Source organism: Pelophylax lessonae (genome assembly GCF_965119305.1).
Source record: "Pelophylax lessonae genome assembly, chromosome: 3".
NCBI classification, from domain to species: domain Eukaryota; kingdom Metazoa; phylum Chordata; class Amphibia; order Anura; family Ranidae; genus Pelophylax; species Pelophylax lessonae.
Window position 1 is genome coordinate 200,630,411 of NC_138770.1, and position 24,666 is coordinate 200,655,076.

The 24,666-nt window shown below is 46.1% G+C and overlaps 1 protein-coding gene across 2 annotated transcripts in view; it reads right to left on the bottom strand.

The window, feature by feature from the left end:
- FARP2 (FERM, ARH/RhoGEF and pleckstrin domain protein 2) overlaps positions 1-24,666 on the bottom strand; it is a 217,130-nt gene that overhangs the window by 113,333 nt on the left and 79,131 nt on the right. For both annotated transcript variants that reach the window (XR_014225029.1, XM_082250070.1), the window contains exons 6-8: positions 24,400-24,514; positions 24,083-24,230; positions 14,968-15,063 (exon numbers count right to left, since the gene is read on the bottom strand). Coding sequence is in view for 1 of the 2 variants with exons in the window: in XM_082250070.1 (XP_082106196.1) it covers positions 14,968-15,063; positions 24,083-24,230; positions 24,400-24,514 (359 nt within the window). In the remaining variant the exon portion in view is untranslated. The remainder of the gene's footprint in view (positions 1-14,967; positions 15,064-24,082; positions 24,231-24,399; positions 24,515-24,666) is intronic.

A 24,666-nucleotide genomic window follows, 5' to 3' on the forward strand; every position in this document is an offset into this window, starting at 1 on the left:
GTAACAAAATAATAAAAAAAAAAAACTTCCGAGACATTTAACTTACTTTTATTAAAATGTTTAAAGTGGTTGTAACCCCTCTTCTATACCCAGTGAAGTGAATAGCCTCAGATGACGCACAGAGATGAAACAAATCCTCCTACATAAGTTTTACTTGTTTATCTATAGTATTCTCTGGTCTACAACCCTTCAAAATAAACACAATTGTGATAAAATCCTTCTGTATCTGTGAGGAGTACAGAGGAGGGGATGGAGAGCTGCAGTTACAATTCTTGTACACTGTGTGAGAGCTGAATGGAGGAAAGGGACTTCCCACCCCTCTACATAGGCAGAGGGAGGAAGGAACATACAGAGCTGTATTCTGAATAGACAAGCTGTGTTCTCATCTCCCTCCCATCACAAAGGTTATCTCAGAAGTGACACATGCTGATAACAGAGGAACAGACCAGAGAGAGAAACTACACTTAGAGATTTGGAGAGAGACAAGTAAACATAACAGATATATGTGTTTATTTCAAATCTAATGACTAGGGGTTTACAACCACTTTAAGCCATAATATAACCTCCTAGCAAAACTATGATGCCATATGTGAGCTGAAGATCAATATAAATGAGAAAGATTATAATGTTATGCATTAAAGAAGAAGTAGGCCCAAAGCTCTAGAAATCAAAAAAGAGTAAACTATGTTCTGCACACCTGTACACAGTGGGCTTAAGTCCACTGTTGGCTGAGATCACTAAGTCAGTCCAGGCTCTACAAAGTTCCAGACTTTACAGTCTGGATTTACCAGATGCCTGGACTGGCAGCTGGCTCAGCCTCCCAGCAAGCCGCTGGGAGACTGAGCCAGCTACCCCTACACCTTCAAAGCCCAGCGCACCAGTGGATGCTGGAGGGGCAGAGCAGAGAGCAATGACAGAGTCATCAGCTCTCTGCTCACTGAAGACTTAGAGGCAGTGGGGGAACAATGCTGCATCCACCTAGGTGAGTATAATTTGTTTTAAAAGAGAACCCTTCCCAATTGGGCTTATGAAGGAATCTGAATATTCATTCTGTAAAGAGTATAAGTGTGCAGACATAACTATGAAGGATTTTTATTTCCCTCCTATGTAACTTTCCTTACTTTTACTGTTTAGATGGAGTGTCTGGAAATCAGACCTTAAGTCTCACAGTTGCTTTTTTTTTTAATCAAGTAGTTTGAAAGTTTTTTGATGCATTTTTTTTTAAGATGCCATAGGGAATAAAATCAAATCATACAATTCAGCTATTAACAATACTCATGAAAGAAGAGCGAAGTGGGAAAAGACTCCAATACTCAGATATCCAATGGGCAATTGTCAAACGATGAGAGATTAGGAGTTAGTTTATAAACTAGAAATATTAATGTATAGGTGTCTGTCCATCAGGAGGAATCTCCTTCCAATCCATTAGCCCAGGTTAAGCACAAATTAGGATAAGGTGTAAAAAAACAAAACAAAAAAAAAAAAAAAAACTATTGACGATAGCGAATACATCATTCCAATAGTGGAAAATATTTGGGCACCTCCACAACATGTGTTAGAAGTCTCCAGAAGACAGCCCACTTCTTGTACAGCTGGGATTAGGTCTGCCATATTAACTGAGCAATTGCGAGCGGCCATATGTTCTGAGTAATATAAACAGCTGGGTATGTTTTGAGATGGTGATAAGGACACAATGATAAATGTCTGTGGGTCAGACAGTGCACCCAAGCCTTTCTCCCGTTTTACTCTACAGGATAGCTGAATCTGTGCATTAAATGTAAAGTGGACTGCACTGTAAAGGGGGGCTGGGATGTGAAGAGGAACTGAGGACACTGTGGGACTGCTTTAAAAGAGAACTGTGATGTAAAGTGGGACTGTGGAGACCGATATAAAAGGTGGAACTGTGCTGTAAAGTGTTGTGGTGTAAAGGGGGGCTGAGGGTAGACTCTGTGAATATCCCCCCCCCCCAACCCATCTACCCACCACTCCCTGGGAAAATTGGCTGCCATGGAACCGGTCCCCGGTGCCAAAAAGGTTGGGAAACGCTGGTGTAGATCGTACATTTTGCAGTATATATCCAGGTCTCTAGCTCATAATATGCTTAGCCTAATAAATGTTGCAATTGGGAGGAAAAGTGATAACTCTGTGGGATGGCCAAAATGCCCACAGCTTGAGGAAGCTGTAAAGTTTCAAGTTGGATACTGGATTGGCCCTTCCACTAAATAGGATCACTGAAAAGGGAGTCAATCTAAGTCAATCTTTCAGAACCACTTGCCTGCAATCCAGATGGAGAAGTTACTAGAACATATACGAGTTGTGGCGTAACGGCGTAAGACTGAGCTCCAGATATTATCCAGGGGACAGATTTCATATAAATTCACAGTTATTTGAAATTACTTTATATTTTTCTAATATGTTGGGTATAGCTGGATGACCTGAAAGCAGGGTGGATTTTTTCCAGTTTATGGCAAGACCGGAGAAGGACCCAAATGTACTAATTTAGGGTTTCATAAAAAAAAAAAATTGTACCCATATCTTGAAATTATACTCCAAGCTAAACTCACCCAAAACCCTCCAAATATAGGCCTTGTTGCTTTCAAAAGCCCCAGTGGCATCAAAGGAAAGCATTCTGACAGTTGTTTTTACCTGTTTATTGTAAAAGTATGTAAAATCCATGCTCGGTGTAAATAAGCAAAAATAGCAGCCACTTATCAAACTGTGATACCAGTTAGTAAATTATAAAGGGAAAAAAAGTAGCGCTCCAAATAGTGAAACATAGAACATTCAGTTGTACATAAAAAGTAAAAAAGTGTCCATGTGCAAAATAGAACTCAATCTTAATAATGCAACACCAAAAAAAATCAACAGTCCATAAGTGCAAAACAATCCAGTAAAAGGAATGAGCCTTGAAAGGTGAAAGTAAAAGGATCCATCACCAGCAAAACCCTCACACTCAGACTTCTTCCCAGATGTCCAGGAACATAAATTATAATGGTCAAACAGGCAGCGGCAAGTTTATCCAGGAGGGTAAGCGTCATATGGATCACAGATCGTATAGGGGAAACTTGCAATGATTTAAAAAATAAAGGAAAAAACTCTCCAAGTGAAGCCCATCATTATATAAAAGGATTTATTTTAAAATATGGCTACAACTACCTTCATACAAAACATAAAAGGCATTTGTTTTGTATAACAGAAGAGCAGCACTGGTAGGCCACCTCTGATGCATTTCATAAATAAGACGTCTTCAGAGGATTGGCCTGAGTACTCACAGCTTGCACAGATCATTCCTTTACTGGATTGTTTTACACTTGATTTTTTTGTGTTGCATTACTAAGATTGAGTTCTATTTTGCACACGGATACTTTTTCACTTTTTATGTACAATTGAAGGTTATATTTTGTTGCACTATTTGGAGCACTGCTTTTTTACGTGTTTATTGCCTTTCTTCACACACACTACACATATAGAAGACAGCAGACAGTGTTGGGTCAGGCTAGACTAAAGGCCAACAAATGACAGACATTTGACCTTCTGACTGCCTCAGAAAATGGGATTTTTGTACTTAATGTAAAATCCATTTCTCTGAGTTCGACGGACACAGCGTTCCATAAATCATAACTACTAGGTTATATTGTCTTCTCGGGGTCTAGGAGTAGGCAGAACAAAAAACACCTGGCTACACCCATGGGCCATCCTCAGCTGGTATATAACCCCCTCTCTGCTCTAGGTAATCAGTTTAGTAGCAAGCAGTATTGGAAGTATCAGAACTCCATAGAGGGGTGGGTGCTGTGTCCGTCTAACTCAGAGAAATGGATTTTACGTTAAGTACAAAAATCCCATTTTCTCTTTCGTTCATCAATGGACACAGCGCTCCATAATTCACAATTACTGGGACGTCCAAAAGCAGTGCCAAAAGAAAAATGAGGGGTGGGGAAAATACCCCAAGGTTAAACAAAAGAGCCCTCAACCAGGACACAGGAAACTTAACCGGGTCACAGGAGCCCCATCTGAAAAAAAATAGATTTTTGTCTTACCGTAAAATCCTTTTCTCTGATGTTCATTGATGGACACAGCTCCATATCTTCTTTGACCCTTGGGTTATGCTGCTCTTTATAGGAGTAGGACTAGGCTAAAGCAAATTTGACTACGCCCATAGGACAGTCCTAGGGGGTATACTCCCACTTCCTGCTATAGGACTTCAGTTTTGTAACAAGCAGTGTCAGAAGAATACATAACCCAACTGGACAGAGGCATGGTGTGTCCGTCAAAGAACACCAGAGAAAAAAGGATTTTACGGTAAGACAAAAATCCAGTACACCCTCAAAACTCGATCATAGATCTTCCTTGAAGTCGATGTTCTAGCTTTCAACAGCGTAGGAATCACCAAATCTGACAGCCAACTGTCCTTTAACACCTGGCTTTTAATAGCCATGCCGTTAAAGCCAGTGACCATAAAAGCAGGATGGAAGATCGGTCCTTGAGAAAAGACATCTTCCCTGAGAGGATAGTCTCCAAGGAGCGTTGGCTACCAGCCTTACTAGGCCTGCGTACCAAGACCGGCGAGGCCAGTCCAGAGGCACCAGAATGACTGGAATCCATTCCACCTCGATCCTGCGCAGCAGTCTCGGCAGAAGTTGTAGTGGAGGAAAATCGTAAATCAGGCAATACTGACCTCAGGAGGCCACCAGAGCGTCGGCCAGAGGATCCAGAGACCTTGCCACAAATCTCAGAACTTTCCGGTTAAAATGAGAGCAACACAGGTCCACATCGGTGGTCCCCAACTGTAGACACAGTTGTTGAAACACTTCCAGGTGAAGATACCACAGCAGAGAGGGCTGGAACAAATCATTCTGCCCACCTTAGAATGCCAGCCACTTCTTTGGCCTCAAGGGCCTCTTTCTGAATCTGCCGCAATGCATCCTGGGATGGGGTAGAAGTATGAGGGGGGCACATGACAGGGCCTCTTTGGCAGGAAGCAGAGTCCCAGGAGGAGATAATGGCTGTCTCTTCTCCTGTCAGCGGTAGTGAAGGTGTCCTTGGCGGTCGGCCTGAAGGACAGAAAGTTGAGCTGAGCTGCAGAGAGGGATCCAATGTGCTGAGGACCGAGTGGAGCTGCTGGGGCAGAAGTTTCCAGGAAAGCAGTGTAGTGAGTACTGTAAACTGCTCAGGGGTCTGCCTAGGATAGGGGACCACTCCAGAGGGTCGGAGGGATCCAGGAGCCAGCTAACCAGTAAAGGGGGTGCCAGTGCTTAAGCCCTGAAGATTAGTGTGTGAAAGAGGGTGCCGATGCGGGCCCTGAAGTGTTAAGCAATGCAACCGTCTTATAAGTAGCTACCGCAGTGAAGAGGAGTAAAGGAAGCTTTAACTAGGACTTTGTGCCACGAGAGTGTCAGAAGTCAGTTCAGCGTTAACAGACAGCAAGTCAGCGTTACCCAGCATCATCCAGCGTTGACTGGCATCCAGCCAGCGTCAAGTCAGGGCTAATAGGTGTTTTTCAGTTGTTCCACTAAAATTGTGCATAGTTGAGCCAGAGGAGTATCCCACTAATCCCTTCTCCCATCCAAGTTCACAATTAATATAAAAAAAAAATAAAGATCCTGGACTGTTCCTTGTCTCCGTGCTCACACTTGGAAAACATGCTTAAATGTGCTGTTAGCGGTAACCCTGGCGGACCCATACCCAGCAAAATGGATGGGAATCCTGCTACACCTGATCGCCCGAATTTCGAGGATGATGATCGGCAGACTGGACTCCTCCCGAGACCAAACTCCCTGGGCCGATTCCATGCCCAAGACACCTCCCCATCCGGACAAGCTGGCGTCAGTGGAGACCACCGTCCAGTACAGTGGAAGAAAAGATTTCCCTTGCTGAAGTGCTGGGGAGCGGAGCCACCACAGCAAAGCGCCCCCTCATACTCCGGTTCAACCAGATCAGATTGTCCATCGACCTAGGATTCTTGTCCCATTTGGCCAGACTCTCCCTTTGCAGAGGTCTGTTGTGGATCTGAGCAAATGGAACCGCCTCGAAAGTGGAGACCATCAAACCCAGCACTTGCATGCAAGTCTTGAGAGATGACCAGCTGTCGGACAACAGGAGCCGAATCACATGCTGCAATTTTTGCAGCTTTGCCTCAGCCGAGGGTGAATCCAAAGTCAGACCCAGGTAATCCAATTTGTTGGATGGAGTCAGAGCTGATTTCTGAAAATTCAGCGTCCAGCCAAACTCTTGTAAAGTTTGCACAGTGATATCCAAATCGTCTTGTAGGGCAGACTGAGACTCTGCTCGCAGAAGGAGATCGTCCAGGTACCCCAGTACCACAATCCCCCTCTGTCTGAGCAAGGCTAGCATCAGGGCCAACACATTTGTGAACACCTGAGGAGCTGAAGCGAGGCCAAAGGGTAACGCCATGAATTGATAGTGCTCCTCGCCCATGGCAAAGCAAAGAAAACGCGGATGCCCGACATAGATTGGGATATGAAGGTAAGCGTTCTTGTTATCGATAGAGGCCAGAAAATCCTCTTGATGAAGTGAAGCCACTACGGTGCGAATGGACTCCATTCTGAATTTCTGAACCCGCACACAGCGGTTCAGACAGAGCCTTGAAGTCCTGGGAACAGTAAATAGGTTTGAATAGAACCCTGAAAACGTTCCGACTCTGGAACTGGTACAATGACCCCTTGTGAAAGAAAATCCTGTACCGCCCAGAGAAGGCTCTGTAGCCGATCCGGGGACAGACGCAGGTTGGAAGGAAAGAACCTTCCCGGGGGCAAGGCTCGAAACTCGATCTTGTAACAAGATTAGATCAACTCATGGACCCATTTGTCTTAAATGACAGAGGTCCACAGAAGCGAAGACGTCCCCATACCCCATGTACGGGTGAGGGCACACCTTCAGGCAGAGGAAGATTTGTCGGCGGAGCACGCTTTAGACTTACCAACCCAGGGTCTCTTGGGACCTCCTGAGAAGGAACGGGATGATTTAGAACCCTTGTCCTGCGCCCGAGGGGAGAAAGGGCTGCTTGTGGGCTGAGAAGCAAGGACCACATTTGCAGCAAGGCTCTCTGCTTTTAGTGACCAGCGGAAGCAAGTGATCTTACCTCCCGTGAGATCTTTTATCATCTCTTCCATAGAAGCTCCGAACAGACGATCTCCCACGAAAGGAAGATCTGTCAGCACCTTTTTAGAAGCATTTCATATAAATCATGTGAAGGGTAACAGCAGTCACAGATGCCCTGCAGGCAAATGAGGCCGCGTCCAGAGAAGCATCACAGATATTCTGTAACCCCTGAATCAGCTGGTCCACCAATTCTGACAGCTCAGGGGGATGTTGACCCCCCTTCCAAATCCTGGCGCAGAAGCTTTGCCCATTCCGTTAAGTTCTGAGAGATCAAGGTTATGGCGAACACGGGCCTTTAAAATCGATCCAGTCACGGTAAAAAGATAGCGGACCAGAGATTCAGCCTTCCTGTCTACAGGGTGTTTAAAAGGCGGAGCGCCCTCCACTGGGAGCAGAGTGACTTTATTCAACCTGGAAACCTGAAACCTGAGAATCCACCACAGGTGGTACTGTCAGGACTCCTCGAAGGGATACCTCCTAGTGAAATGCTTCGGTATCCCAACCATGCCTTTTCGGGGAACCCCACTGACTCCCGCCTATTTCAACGAGATTGTCAAAGGGAAACACCTTAGTCATCAAGGTCTGCGGGTACCAAATTGCACTAGAGCAGCCAACGAAGCAGTAACTGTGTTCTTCATTTTTTAAATTTCCCGCACTGATACAATCAGTGCCTTCACAAGCGCCTTCTCTTGTGCAGATGTAGTGGAAGAGGACTCATCCTCACTGTCAAAGCACTCAGGGTGCGTGGACACAGACACAGTGGGTTAACTTGCGCCTGTGGCGGCCAAATCATCTTCAGAATCTGAGGACCCAGAAGAAGCGGGTGAAGGCGGAAGGCGCTTTTTACTAGGTCTCTTCTGAAGAGCCATATCCACTTTTGACACCAGGGACTGCAGGACCGCCATCATGGCCACCAGAGCAGAAAGACCCAGAAGGTCCCGCAGCTTTTGAGAGTGGGTCAGGTGGTGACACATGCTCTGGAGGCTCCATAGTAACCTGGGGACCACAAGCAAAAATAAGGCTGTGAAAACCAACCACCGCTGTACGGATGGTACTACAGGTCCCAGAGCACTGAGCAGCGCTGCTAGAACAGAAGGCAGTATATACAGCCCCAGGAACTCATCACCGCTTCAGTAGGGAGAGAGAAAGCACCAGCAGCTTTCTCCACGCCGGCAAGAGAGGAAGATGAAATGGCCGTACCGCTGCTAGAGGCCCACCTTTAAAGCACCACTCCCATTGACTACAAGAAAATGGTCGCCGCATAGACTTTAATGGGAAACTACAAAAACATGGCCACCGGACTACAGATATGGCCGACAAACTCCCATGCAGGCAGCTACGAGAAAATGGCAGTGCCACAGGGCGGGCACGCGACCTCCCCTGGACCCCAGGGACCCTTCAGGTACCTCATCCAGCAAGGGGGGCCTAGCTAAGGACCCCCTTCCAGGGCATTATGGCACATAATAAACGGCAAATGGAGCCGCCGCAGTGCGCTCCCCCCCCCCCCCCCCAAGCCATAGCTCTCACACCCCACACCAAATGGGCACAGCCACCCCAGGAGGGGGGCTAGAATAGCTAGCGCAGGTGACCCCACTAGTGAGGAAGGGGTGCCATTAAGGTAGGAAGGACAGGGGGCTGACCAACCCAGGGAGAGGCCTGCGTCCACCCCGAAAATTTCCCAGGAGGAGAGAGTGAACACTACTCACTACACCTTCGGAATTGGGCGGGCACCACTCCAAACAGATCACCTCCCCATCTTGGAATGGGGGGTTCTGCGGGGCAGAGGTACGATGCGATCCAGGCCGTGACCTGGTAGTGTGAGTCCGCGCGAGGTGTAGCTATGTCCAGTGGAGCTATGTTGCAGCCAACCTAGCGCAGAGCTGCGGTCTGCACGCACTCGCTGGCCAGATTGGGGAGACCGTAAGGATCTAGGATATCCAGTGCGTCACCCAGTCTGACAGTTGATTGCATTTCTCACTGTAAAAACAAAAGAAAAAAGAAAAAGAAAACAAGGGAAAAAAAAAAAGTTCAGTTTAAAAAGGAAAAAAGCTAGGACCAAAGATCCCAGCAAGGAGATAGGTCCCTTATCCTGGCTAGGCAGAAAAAAAATGAAGTCCTATAGAAGGAAGTGGGAGTATAACCTAGGACTATCCTATGGGCGTAGTCAAATTTGTTTTACGCCTAGTCCTACTCATGTTAAACCCCCTGAATGAAGGTACAAACTAAAGAGTGCCTGGCTAGTGGTCCCTGAAAGAATATTGCCAGGACAGACACCTGGCCATTGATGGTACTCAAGGCCAACTTTTGATCAACGCCCAGTCGAAGAAAGGTTAACATCTGAGCCACAGAAAAGGATCGAGGATGAGCGCCAATCGACTCACACCAAGAAATGTACGCTTTCCACATACGATGGTATATCTTGCTGGAAGACGACTTCCTCTCCTTCACCATATTAGGGATCCCTAATCCAGACAGACCTCTATTCTTCAGTACCTGGTTTTCAATAGCTAAGCCATTAAAACCAGCGACTGTCAAGCAGGATGGTATATCAGCCCTTGGGACAACTGGTCTTCTGAGAGGAAGCCCCCAAGGGAAATTTATGGCCACCAGACTGATTGGAAGATCCTCGCCTTGATTCCTCGCAGGAATTGTGGAAGAAGGCTGAGCTGAGGAGGACACTGGCCTTACCGTGGCCCTTGGACGCCTGCTGCGTCTGCCGGAGGAACCCGAGATCTTGCCACGAACCTTGGTATCCTCCTGTGGAGCCGAACCTGCTAAAGGAGCTGCATGTAGGACTGTGCAAACAGAACTGTCTTGAAGGTAGATAACACCAGACTCAGAACCTGTATGCAAAATGGGAGAGAGAACTATATCTGTGTGACAGCAGCTGGTGAATCACGGCCTGTGGTTCCTGTAGTTTGTCCAGAGGAAGGACCACCCTGGTCAGAATTAGAATCAGACCTAGGTAAATCAATTCCCTGGACAGGGATAGGGGGGACCTTAGGTAGTTTGGACATCACCTGAATCTTTGCAGGAATTAAATCCGCACAAGGAGACTCAGGACCTAAAAAAACCTGAAAAAGGACAAGCTTTTGCCCCATTTCTGGGTACTTCCAAAATAATAATTTAGTGGATCCCCTTGACGCACATGAAAGAGGTCCATGAGGCCAGAAACAAGCGAAGATGTCCCCCACCCCAATAATAACCTTCATGCTGAAGGGGTCTTGTCTGTGGGTCAAGAGAAGAAGGGTCTAGGGTTACCAGACCAAGGATGCTTGGAACCTCTTGGGGAAAATTTAAAAAGATCGATTTCCCTTATTCGTCCAAAAAGCACAAAAGAAGTTTCTATGTGCTGAGCAGGGCCCCCATCTGCGACGAGGCTCCTTCCCTTTCCTAGACTATGGCAGGAAGGTACTCTTCCCCCCTCCCGTAAAACCCTTAATGATGTCATCCAGAGTAGCCCCAAACAGGCGATCGCCTTGAAAGGGCAGACCAATGAGGGCTTTCCTAGAGGCTTGGTCTGCAGACCAATTCTTAAGTCACAGCATGCGCCTAATCACCGCGGCTGATACAGAAAGTTTGGACAGCATAGGAGCTGTATCCAAAGCTGCATCACAAATAAACTGCAGCCCATGGACCAACTGGTCTGCTAAATCAACATAAGCAGCTGGGACCTGCTCAACCCCCAGGCCCTGGCGCAAAGGCTTGGCCTATTCAGTTAGGGTCTGAGACACCAGGGCTAAGGCAAAGACTGTTCACAATGTTAAACCGGCCATAGTAAACATGCTGCGTGCCACAGCCTCCGCTTTCCGGTCAGCCGGGTCCTTAAAGGGCGGGGATTCCTCTACTGGGCTCACGATTACTTTATTCAACCTGGAAACAGGAGGGTCCACCACTGGTGGACTAGCTGACTTTTTTAAAAGTGACTCCTCAAAAGGGTAAAGTACAGCAAAACGTCTGGGGACCACAAAGGGTAATTTTGGTTGTTCCCATTCCTTACAGGAAAACCTGTAAAAATAAGGCGCATAAGGCAGGGCTTGACAAATTTGCTTTGAATCTAGGAGCCAGCTGGAAAAGTTAGGAGCCAGTTTTATTTTTTATTATTTTGACTGGCAGGGATTTGTTTTTGGTGACAGAGATGGCCAGGCGTTGATCTCTAAAGGGGGTCACTGATAAAAGGGGACTGATATGATGGGGGTCTCTAAGGGGAGTGCTAATATGAAGGGACTAATCTAATTGGTGGGGGGGCTAGTATAAAGGGACTCTGATCTAACAAGGGAGTCTCTAACGGGGGTGCTAACATAAAGGGACTCTGATCTAATGGGAGGGGGGGTCTCTAAGCCTCCTGTCCTACAATTGCAGGACACATCAGGCAGAGAACACCTATTGCTGGGACACTCCTCTCACACAGTGTCCCCCCTTCCCCATACATTTCTCTCACAGTGTCTCCCCCCCCCCATACATTTCTCTCAGTGCCCCCTCCCTTTTACACTGTGGGTGGGGGTCCCTGGGGTGTCTCCTCTCACCTGGAGAGTAGAGTTCTGCCAGCTTCTGGGCCCCATCTCAGGCTGCCCTCCCTGCAGGGCTCGGCCAGGTCACTCTCAACCATCTGGCAAAGCTGGGGCTCACTGTCCGCTCCTCCACGCGCCATCCTCGTCATCTTCCTGGGCAGCCAATAGCAGAAGCCGCTGTCCCCAGCTCCCCTCCTGATTAGGGGAGGGCCAAAAGGGGGTGGGAAGCTCTGGCTGATGGAGAGGGGAGAGGCTGACATGCAGCCCAATCATCGATTCCCCACGCAAGGGAAGAAAGGAGGTGAGGAGCTAAGTGGATTGCAGCCTGAGGAGTGGCTCGTATCTGGTTCCACTGGCAGCGGTGGGTGGGCTGGCGGGAGCCCTTGCATAAGGAAATACCTTTGGAGTGCGAGGTGACTTATGCGTACCAAATGACACAGCCACGTCCACGGCTACATCAGCCGCATCCTCCATTTTTAAAGTCTCACGCACTGCAGTGATAAGTGTGTCTACGAGCGCTTTTTAATGCACCGCTGCGACCATGGAGGAATCATTCTCACTATCGGATGGATCTGGGGGTGTGATATTAAGCCCCCCTGGACGGGCCACATCCACAGTGGCATCAGGCTCAGAATCAGATGAGACAGCCTGAGCAGGGAAAGATGGAGGAAAGCTTCCTCCTGACCCTTTGCCCACATCCACCCGGGACACTAAGGACTGCAGGACCGCAGTCAGTGCAATCATGGGAAGCTGGGGTTCTGAGGGACCTGCCACCTCCATGAGGGGGTCAGTGGGGGAGATGTGACCCTGAGGCTCCATAAGCAAAGGAAGACCTTCCAGTACAAAAGCGATTTTTTGGCACCACTAAAGGATCCCCCAAGGCTCAGGGTACCTATCAGCAGAGAAAGAGCGATAACAGGGAGCCCCAAGGACACACCCTACCGATTGGAGGAGTGCCAAAAATTCAAACCCAGCATCACCATGGATGCCATCCCTGTTCATATGTCTCGGGGACAGGAAGAGGAAACTGAGGAAGAGGAGCTTCGGCATCCCCACGAGGCTCCAGCCGTCTCCAGCATCTCCCGGACTAAGGGAAAATGGCTCCAGTGATATCAACGGGCTACACAAACGTGGCTGCCAGCTGGAGACCAGCCAGACTAAGGAAAAATGGCCACCATCAGCTACAGATGCTGAAGCATGCTGCCATGATGTTTCCTGCGCCCTCTGCAACGCTGCATCCTCTGCAAGGAGACCCCCCCTGAAGGTAGGGCACATGTTAGGGGAGACTCCGCTGCACACTCTGCACTGGGACCCCCCTGCACTAGAACCACACTGCAAACAGTAGGGCATGTATCTAGGGGTCTCCTACACTGGGACCTCTCCAGACTACCAGGGCAGGACATACACTATCCCAGGGCCCTTACAGAGTGGGGATAGCGGGGGGAGATCCCAGTGGTCTCCACTGCATCCTCTGCCCTGGGCTCCCCACCAGGCTCCAGGTCCAGACGGGGGGGAGGAGTTGGGGAAGCCCAGCTCACTGAGGGATTTAAGGATGGGAGGAGGGAACCTGCAGGCAGGTCCGACGGTCCCTGGAGGTTATCCGCGTCCACCCCTAAAAAACGCCAAAAGGCGAGAGGGGGGACTGTAATTAACCCTTCCATGGTGCGGGAAACGCTCCAGATAGAATCCTCGCCACCGAAGTAGGGGAAATGTCGGCAGAGGGACCGATGCGACTCAGGCCCACGCCCGGTCGTATGCGACCCTGCAAGACATTTAACACACGGGCCAGCCTCTGTCCATGAGGCTCTGTCGCAGCTGACCTAGCGTGTAGCTGCAGTCTGCATGCGGTCGCTGGCTGGGCTGAGGGGACCACTGGATCTAGATTATACAGCCAGTCACACAGCCCAGCAATTGAATGTAGATCTGTCGAGAGAAAAAAAAAACATAAAAGATGTAAGGAAGGAGAAAAAATTGCTAGGACCAGAGATCCCAGCCGGGAGCTTTGGTCCTTACTCCTGATTAGACAGATTAAAAGCGGATTACCTAGAGCAGAGAGGGGGGTTATATACCAGCTGAGGACGGCCCATGGGCGTAGCCAGGTGTTTTTTGTTCTGCCTAGTCCTACTCCTGGAGGAGGCAATATAACCCAGTAGTTATGATTTATGGAGCGCTGTGCCCGTCGACTGAACAAAAGAGAAATAGCAATTTGCATCCTGAAGATATTTCCTTTATGCCCAATTTGAATGAAATCAACAATACATGATAAATGAATCAAACCACATGCCAGAAAGATTAAAATAACCCATGTATAAAAAAGAATCTTAAAAAAAAAAAAAAAAAAAAAAAAATAACCTATGTATCATGCCACTTAACCCCTTCCCGTCCGCCTATTGCAAAATCACAGCCAGGCGGGAGACATGTTCTGGAAGGATGTCATAGTTTGTCGCCCAGTGGACACAGCGGATGACAGATCACTGCATCAGCCTGCTGCCGGTACCATGTGATCACTGTGGCCAATCACAGCAGATCACATGACAAAATGTACACAATGAAAGACTTTGATTCATGCCTTTCTTTGTGTACTATTGTAATGATCAGATAATTGAGAAGATGTAGTTTTTTCTTTTTATCATGTCATTGTATAGCTGATTGTGCACCATTGGGGTTTCGTTAGAAGCAATATTTTTAAATTGTTCTCTTTGACTAAGCCCCAGTGGGCAGGGCAAAATGCATCAGGGATGTGGCTTAGGAGGTGTTTAAGGCTGGGCCATTTACATTCCTCTTCACCTGTTGACCTAGTAGTGTGGTGTCTCTCTCTGATCCCATCACGTTTCACTGCTTTCTGGATCAAGCATAATAGCCTGCACTCTTATATTGCTGTGGGACACTGGATTCTTTACCAGCAGAGCACATTAGGAGGCACATTATAAAAAGGTATTGAGTATTTTTTTTCGAATCATGTATTTAAGTGTGCATTACTTCTTTTTATTACTCGTTAAACATATACTTTTCATATTACAATAAAAATAAAGTCTATTCTACTAGGGCACATATGCAAACTCACTTGAGAACAAACAGGAGTATTTATTTAAGGGCTTATTTTGCACTCAAAATACTGACCTAGTTTTTATACAGAACTTTTATGGATTAGTGTTTAAAATATTAATACCATGAATTATTCGATTATTACGTTTTGAACTTTTAGATTGGCAACTGTGGTATGGAAAAAATGGACACTAGTAACTTGATTTTCTCTACACAATTTTGTTTAGCAAGTTCTCATAATTTAAAACATAGGGGAGGAGAGATGAAAGGGATAATTTTTTACAGTACTCACATGGACCTCCGGGTGTAACTTTATGAGGAAACGTCGTCTTTTGAAGCTTAACTTCCGTATTTTTGACCAGTTAAATGTATTAATTTTTGTGTTACCCTGCAAGTCAAAACAGAAAAAGAAGTAATGAGTATAAGTGAAAAAGGAATTGAAATATCACAGAAAACAAAGAATACCATGACGCTGCATTTCCCCCATGAGCTATACATATATGGGTGCTGCTATGTGTAGCTATTGAATCTGAATGGCACCCTTTGAAAAAACGTAGCTGCCCTTAAACACAAAAAAATTGATTTTGGTCTTACTGTAAAATCCATTTCTCTGATGTTCATTGATGGACACCGCTCCAGAATCTTCTTGACCATTGGGTTATGTTCCCCCCTACAGGAATAGGACACTAGGCAGGAAAAAGCTTTACCACATCTATGCGGCAGTCCCAGGTGGTAAACTCCCACTTCCTTCTACAGGCATTCAGTTTAGTTGCAAGCAGTGTCAGAAGAAAAATAACTCAACTCAATAGAGGGGTGGGTGCTGTCTCCATCAATGAGCATCAGAGAAAAGGCATTTACGGTAAGACAAAGATCCAACTTTTTCTTTAGTTGACGGACGGACACAGCTCCAGAATCTTCTTCACCATTGGGATGTCCCATTGCAGTGCCAAACATGAGGTTTAGGAAAAAAAACACAGCAGAAAAAAATTCCCAAAAGGCTAAACCTAGCCAACCAGATAACATGGAGCTCAACCAGAAACAACTGGAGCTCACCTGAAAAAAAATATACACCCTCAAAGATGACTAATCCTCTCAAAACAGCGGACTGCAAAACATTGTGGCCAAAAGCAGCATTCGCAGATGCCAGCATGTATATATTGTATAACATTTTGTGAAAGTGTGCACAGACGGCCGCCTTGCCAACCTGCACCACTGACCCCTGATGGCGGAAAGCCCAAAAGGCACAAAGTGCTCACGTAGAAAGCGCCTTAACAGGGAATGGAGGAACCTGACCCTTGATGGAATAGGCCTGCACCACCGCCCATCTTGTTCATTTGGAAATGGTGGCGGCAGACTTGACCAACTCTTTGTGAGGTCCATCCGTAAGGAAAAATAGTAAGGCTGATTTCCTAAAAGACTCATGCCACAAGGTACACACTGATCGCCCGACCAACATCCAGAGAATGCAAGGCAATCTCCTTAAGATGTTCAGGCTTAGAACACAGGAAGGCAACACAATGTCTTTATTCAGATGGAAACCAGAAACAACCTTAGGAAGGAACGACTGACAAGGGTGAAGCACCACTTTATCTCTGTGAACCACCAGGTAAGGTGAACAACAAGACAATGCCACCAGCTCCAACACCCTGCATGCAGAAGGAATAGCCACCAAGAAGGCTGCCTTCTGGGACAATGCAAGCAGAGGAAGCTCATGAATATTTCCGAAAGGAGGATACTGGTGAACCGGCAGCACCAAATGAAGGCAACGGAGACCGTACTGAGGAGCCTAGTGGTGAACCCCCTGAATAAAGGTGCGAACCAAAGAATGTGTAGCCAAAGGAGGGCAAAAGAAGACCGCCAAAGTCGAAAACCTGGCCCTTGATGGTACCCAACGCCAGACACTGCTCAACACCTCATTGGAGGAATGGCAAAATCCAAGGAGCCACCAAAATGGAACAGGGATGAACCCACAAGAGACCATGCAATGTACGCCTTCCAGCGCGATGGTAAAACCTTCCTAGAGGTAGATTTTTTTTAGTCTTATGTGGGAATCACCAATTCAGACAACCCCCTCTCCAGCAACACCTAGCCTTCAACAGCCAAGCCATTAAAGCCAGAGACTGTAAAGCAGGATGGAAGATTATCCCCTGTGCCAATAAATCTTCTCTGAGAGGAAGTCTCCAAGGGGCATCGGCGACCAACCATACCAGATCGGCGTAGCAAGACCGGCGAGGCCAGTCTGGAGCCACTAGCATGACCGGATCCCTTCTGCCTTGATCATTCACAGGAGACTCGGCAGAAGTTTCAGCTGGGGAAAGGCGTACATCATAAGATACCGGCCCCAAGGAGACACCAGTGTGTCTGACGTCGGCCAGAGGATCCCGAGACCTTGCCACAATTCTCTGTACCTTCCAGTTGAGATGAAAGGCCAACAGGAGACACAGCTGAACCTTAGAATGCCAGCTACCCCCCCCCCAAACCGCCAGGCCACTTCTTGAGCCCCGTTGGTGATAGACTATAGGCATTGTCCGATAGATCCTTACCTGGCAATCCTGAAGGCGATTTGTCCATCGAGTCAGACAAATCGCCCGAAGTTCCATTATATTGATCGGTAGCCTTGACTCCCCCAGAGTCCAGACCACTTAAGCACATCTGTCCCCAAAACACCTCCCCACCCAGACAGGCTGGCTACCACAGGGACCACCGTCTAGTACAGGGGAAGGAAAGATTATCTAGAGACTGTGGATCCTTGTCCCACTTGGCAAGAATCTCCCTATGCAGAGGCTCGAGTGGAACTGTGCAAACGAAACCGCCTCGAAGGTAGACACCATTGGGCACAGCGCTCACATGCAAGTCCAGAAAGAAGACGACTGCTGAACAACAGGAGCTGAGTCGCATCCTGCAGCTTTGGAGTTTTAGTTTTCCCGGAAAAAAAAAAACACCCTGGCTGAAGCCGATCCAGAGTCAGACCCATAGTCCAACTTGGTGGATGGAACCAGAGCAGATTTTTGGAAGTTCAATTTCCAACCAAACTCCTACAGAGTCCGCACAGTAATGTCCAGGTTGTCCTTTAGAGCAGTCGGAGACTCTGCTCCAGAAGATAGTCCAGGTACCCAGTACCGCAATCACCCGCTGCCGCTACAATGGCAACAATGGGGCCAACACTTTTGTAAATACCTGAGTTGAGGTGACCAAAGTGTAATGCCGTGAATTGAGCATTCTCCTCTGCCATGGCAAGCAGAGGAAACGTTGATGACCGACATATAATGGAATATATGAAGGTAAGCGTCCTCGATTGGGGATGCCACTACTGTACGAATGGACCCCATTCTGAACTTCTGTACCCGCACAAGTGGTTCAAAGCCTTGAGGCACAGGATTGAACGTACCTTTCCTTCCTTCCTGGAAACTAAACAGGTTTGACAAGAAACCCTGAAAACTTTCCGATTTTGGAACCCAAACAATCACTTCTTGTAGTAGAAAGACTTGCACTGCCCCAAAGAGACCCCGCAGACAGTCTGGGGACAAACGCAGATTGGAAGGAAAGAACCTCACTGGAGGATAAGACGGAAACCCGATCTTGTAGCTGGACCGGATCAGCTCTTGGACCCACCTGTCTTGAATCAGGAAGGTCCATGGGTCTGGAAAGAAGCGATGATGTCCCCCCCAACTTCAGACATGGGTGAGGGCACCCCTTCAGGCAGAAGAGGGCTTGTCTGCAGGTCTGGCAGAACCCATTCTCTGTGATGAGACTCCTTGCCCCTGGCAGCCTGTGGAAGAAGAGTAAAGTACTCTTCTCCCCTGCAAGACCCTTAAGGATATCATCCAGGAAGATCCAAACAGGCGATCCCCCAAAAAGGGGAGAACAGGGCGTCTTAGAAGACTGGTCTGCAGACCAGCATTTCAGCCATATTATGCGCCAAAGGCCCACTGCTGTCATGGACAGCCTAGAAACCGAGAAGGGCATCCAGAGAGGCACCACAGACAAAAATGCAATCCCTGGACCAACTGGTTCACCAGCTCACAAGGGCAGGGGGAAGCTGTTCCCCCTCCAGATCCTGGCGCAAAAGCTTTTCCCACTTCGTTAAAGTCTGGGACACCAATGCTATGGTGAACACAGGCCTAAGGACCGAACTGGCCACAGGAAACTGGGCGGACCAAAGTCTCGGCTCTCCCATCCAAGGGGTCTTTAAAAGCCAGAAACTCTGCCATCGGAATTAAAGTGGAGCTATTTGGCCTGAAAACCTGACTTTTCACTTTTTTAAACAGGGACTCTTCAAAGGGATACCGTCTAGCAAAAATGCTTAGGCACTGACATAATGCGTTTAGGTCACTGACTCGCGACAATTTTGTCAAGTAGGCTGAAAAAGAGGACACCTTTTGCCGCTTTTGGGGAGCTTCAGGTACCAAAGGGGACCGGCACCTCCGAGGCAGCAGCATCCTCCAGTTTTTAAAGTTGCCCGCACCGATACAATCAGTGCATCCACCAGCGCCATTGCATGCGTGGCTGCAGGAGAAGAGGAATTATCCGCACTATCAAAGCATTTGAAGTGCGTGAATGCAGACCCAGTAGTGTCGCCACATACCAAGCTCACCCTGAAACATAATCAGGATTGTTGCATAGACACAAAAAAGGCAGGTGAGGGTCGACTACTGTGATCCCCCAAGGGAACGCCAACCCAGGGCCCACGAATGGACCATCTACTGGACCCCGTAAAAAAAAAAAAAGGGGGGGGGGGGGATCGCCCTCCGAGTTCCTCCATAGAGGTCCGCATGAAAAAAAATGGCCTGACATGCAGAGCATTCTTTTGGTTGTATTTGATCACCGCAAAAGATTTTTCTTTTTTGCCAAACAAATAAAAAAAAGTTTTTTGTTTATGTTATACAATTTTGTAAATAAATATGTTTTTTCCTGCACTGACAAGCACTGATGAGGCCGCACTGGCAGGCACTGATGAGGAGGCGCTGATGGGGAGGCACTGATAGGTAGCACTGATATGCAGCATTGATGGGCACTGATAGGCGGCAATGATGGGCGGCACTGAAAGATGGCAATGATGGTCAGCACTGATGAGGAGGGCACCGACAGGCTCCCTGAGCACTGATTGGCATCCCTGGTGGCATGGGTGGGCAATCCCTGGTGGCATCCCCCAAGGGTCTGCACTGGTAATCAATGCTCCAATTACAAGCAGAGACCCCCCCCCCCTGTCAGGAGAGCCGCCGATCAGCTCTCCTCTACTCTCGCCTGTCAGGCACGAACTGAAGAAAGCCGATCAACGGCACTTCCTATTTACTATGTGACCAGCTGTGATTGGACACAGCTGATCACATGGTAAAGAACCTACGTCATAGCCTCTTTACTGGGATCGGAGATGCGGTGTGTCAACACACCGCACAACCAGTCGCCGCTTTGTACGTGCACCGGGGCCGGGGGTTCGCAGAGCGGCCTATCCTGCTGGACGTCATATGGCGCCCAGCCGGGATGGGACAACCACATTGCGGCCGTCATTTTAATATACGACGAGCAGGAAGTGGTTAAAGAAATGTTCAGGAAAAAATATCATAAAAAATATAATAAAATAAATTTTAGGCATCTCGCCGCATCACTTTTAAGCTAGGAGCCGGCTAAACAAAACCCGCACAAGCTGATGGCTGCCTTGTGATTAAGGGTTCATTCTTTGGACGTACTTAGTATGTGGAAAGAGCTGAACTGGGTATTTCTTGGCTATTTAAAACAAAACAAAAAATACTGAAAATTAAAAAAAAACAAAAAAAAAAAAGACATCCATGAACAGGAAAGTGAGCTACAGATATGGGACCAGAAAAACTAAGTAAAGACAGTTTGAAAAATGGAGACAAAGCCTTTCAAGCTGAATTTCAGGTATGGATTTTGTTGCATAGTTACATTAGTCCAGCTTGGAAGATCACTGTGGAAGCCAGGAGTCACTGTAGCAGTCGCTGCTACTACACATCTGTCACATCTGTCTACTTGAACCCATGGAATACAGCTGCCCTGCTGCATATTAACCACAAGGGTTGCTTGCTCTCTCATTGGGGGTGCTTTACACGGAAAGCCTTGCATTTTTCTCAGGAAATGCAAGATAATGATTAGATGAGGTGGAGAGACAAGATGGTGTTGTCAGTCTCCATCTTGTCCATTCAAAGAACGCTTTGCATTCGTTAATATAAATGCAAGGCATTCTGCGAATGGACAAGATGGAGACTGTTGCATCACTATTGTACCTGGAATTCATCTTGAAAAGCTCTTGTCTCCCTTTTTTTGAGGCTGGTCTTTCTTCTTTGGCTAGTCCCATAATTGCAGTCCTGTTTCCACAGCGGTCCCTCAGAGATGGCGTATGCATAAATACAGTAGTCCATGCTGCACTAATGTAACTATGCAAAAAGATCTATACTTGGAGTTCAATATTAACTACTTGCAAGTGGGCGGCAGCTGCAGGCACCGCGACGTACTGGTATGTCACAACGTACTGGTATGTCACGGCGCACTGCAGCAGGATCCAGTGACCGTTGTGTCTGGTGGACAAAGTGGATGGCGGCGCTCTGTACCCAGCCGATGTGAGTTGCCACGATATCGTACTCTTTATGACCAATCAGAGCGATTACATATTAACAAAACAGTCTTAAAAGACTTTCATTCATGACTGCTTACTTACTATTGTGATGCTGTGAATGGCCCACAGCCATCCCATGGTACTTGGCATCCTGTACCATGTGATTAGCTGTAACCATTTACAGATCACAATAGTAGGCAAACTGTCATGAGTGAGAGCCATACATGATCATTAAAACTATTGCTTAGAACAGTGATCATTACTGTTATAAGCAGTAACTGTGTGTAAAAAATAATATATATACACACACACACATACACAGTGGGGATCGAAAGTTTGGGCACCCCAGGTAAAAAATTGTATTAATGTACATAAAGAAACCAAGAAAAGATGGAAAAATCTCCAAAAGGCATCAAATTACAGATTAGACATTCTTATAATATGTCAACAAAAGTTAGATTTTATTTCCATCAATGACACTTTCAAAATTACAGAAAACAAAAAAATGGCGTCTGCAAAAGTTTGGGTAGCATGCACTGACCCTTTGCAAGGCTGAGACCAGCCAGTGTCATGGATTGTTCTCAATCATCATCTGGGAAGACCAGGTGATGTCAATCTCAAAGGTTTTAAATGCCCAGACTCATCTGACCTTGCCCCAACAATCAGCACCATGGGATCTTCTAAGCAGTTGTCTAGAAAACTGAAACTGAAAATAGTTGACGCTCACAAAGCTGGAGAAGGCTATAAGAAGATAGCAAAGCGTTTTCAGATGTCAATATCCTCTGTTCGAAATGTAATTAAGAAATGGCAGTCAACAGGAACAGTGGAAGTTAAAGCAAGATCTGGAAGACCAAGAAAAATATCAGACAGAACAGCTTGCAGGATTGTGAGAAAAACAATTCAAAATCCACGTTTGACTGCATGATCCCTCCAGAAAGAGATACTTGTACAAATATGGTCTTCATGGAAGAGTCATCAGAAGAAAACCTCTTCTACATCCTCACCACAAAAATCAGCGTTTGAACTTTGCAAATGAACATATAGACAAGCCTGATGCATATTGGAAACAAGTTCTGTGGACCGATGAGTTTAAAATTGAACTTTTTGGCCGGAATGAGCAAAGGTACGTTTGGAGAAGAAGGGGCACAGAATTTAATGAAAAGAACCTCTGTCCAACTGTTAAGCATGGGGGTGGATCAATCATGCTTTGGGGTTGTATTGCAGCCAGTGGCACAAGGAACATCTCGAGTAGAAGGAAAAATGGATTTAATAAAATGTCAGCAAATTTTGGATGGTAACTTGATGTCATGTGTGAAAAAGCTGAAGTTAGAGGATGGCTTCTACAAATGGATAATGATCCTAAACACACCTCTAAATCCACGGGGGATTACATCAAGAGGCGTAAACTGAAGGTTTTGCCATGGCCTTCACAATCTCCTGACCTCAACATAATTGAAAATCTATGGATAGACCTTAAAAGAGCAGTGCGTGACAGACAGCCCAGAAATCTCAAAGAACTGGAAGACTTTTTTAAGGAAGAATGGGCAAAGATACCTCAAACAAGAATTGAAAGACTCTTGGCTGGCTACAAAAAGCTTTTACAAGCCGTGATACTTGCCAAAGGGGGCAGTACAAGATATAAACTCTGCAGGGTGCCCAAACTTTTGCAGACGCCATTTTTTTGTTTTCTGTTATCTTGAAAGTGTAAATGATGGAAATAAAATCTAACTTTTGTTGACATATTATAAGAATGTCTTATCTGTAATTTGATGCCTTTTAGAGATTTTTCCATCTTTCCTTGGCTTCTTTATGCCCAATACAAATTTTTACCTGGGGTGCCCAAACTTTCGATCCCCACTGTATATATATATCTCCCTGATCACCCCCCCTCCCCCTAGATTAGTACAGTGTCACTATGGTTATGGTGAAACCTAATTACTATAATGAGAGTATGTTTAAAAAAAAAAAAAGTTAACACAATAGAATAAAAAACTATTTAAATGTATTTATTTTTTTTTCATGCTGTCACCAATCAGTATCCCTGACCACCGCCACACCAGTCATATGATGACACTGTTCTGCTCAGATGGCAGTATGTGGGGAAAAAAAAAAAGATTTTGTTTTCTTACAACATATTTGTACTATCCTGGCGTTTTAGGGCCTCAAGAATTAAAATAGGCCGTACTTCAGGATTTATCAATTTTCACATATATATATATATATACCATAGTTTGTATAACTTTCACACAGAATAAATATACACTGATATGGCTTATTTTTGCCAAAGAAATGTAGCAAACTACATTTTGGCCTAAATTTATGAATACAAATTGTTTGCAAAATCTTATAACAGACTAAGAAAAACTTTTTTTTTTTTTACGAAGCAGGGTTCACAGTAGCCAACCGTGCGTTTACTTGCAATGTGATAAACCTATTGTCTTCTAACATGCACAGGCAGCATCTCACATAGGCCAAAGTCTTTTCAACGAGGGGCACTATGAAAGATAGAACATGTAGTTCAGAGGATTGTGTCAGCTGACCCTTGATCCTGTGAAAGTATGCTCCCTGACTTGAGTTTCCGGACATGTGGCGCTGAGGCAGTAGGTTGTTGTATCTACAAATGATCACAACATAAGCTATTTTGGACCTGACAATTATGTGCTTGTTTAACCTACCCAGAGTTGTTCCAGATTAAATACACTAGGCTTTAGTACTATACTCCACATGATACTGGGTGCAGTTTAAGCAGACATCACCGTTTTTTTCCCCCAATTACCTAATTATTACACAAAGGCTATCTTCAAACATTTTTTGTATATGGACCTTTAAATATTACCTGAAAAACCAGTACACCCATATGAGAAACTGACAAATTTATTTTGGCACCTTCCCGGTCAGATGCAAGGTGGAAGCGGGTTCCATACAGGTCGAGTCTTCTGGAAATCTCCAGAATCTGGAAATCTGCATCAGCTGGAGACATGCCACTGTAAGAGGAAATTATAGCAATAACACACGTCATCAGAACAAAATACATACATAATTTAACAAAATGTAAACAAAAAGAAAGCTAAATAATCATAAAGCTTTACTTCATTGTATACAGATATTATTACGATCATATATAAAATATGAAAATGATACAATATGACTCACATGTGCTCGTGGTGGTACTGCAAAATCCGCTCTTCCAGACTGTGCTGTCTCTGTAGATAGTGAGTGTTTTTCAGATTCTCCAAATCCACTTTCTGATCATAATCCCCAACCTCAGCTGTAACAGACAAAGATATATAGAGAACATAGAATGAAAATCTGAAGTAAATTGAGCAAATGTTATGTGCCAACAATAGTGTGATAGCATAGAAAGTGATCTGTGTAACATTTTTAGGTTTTAAAGCACAAGATCTAAGTACATTAAAAAAT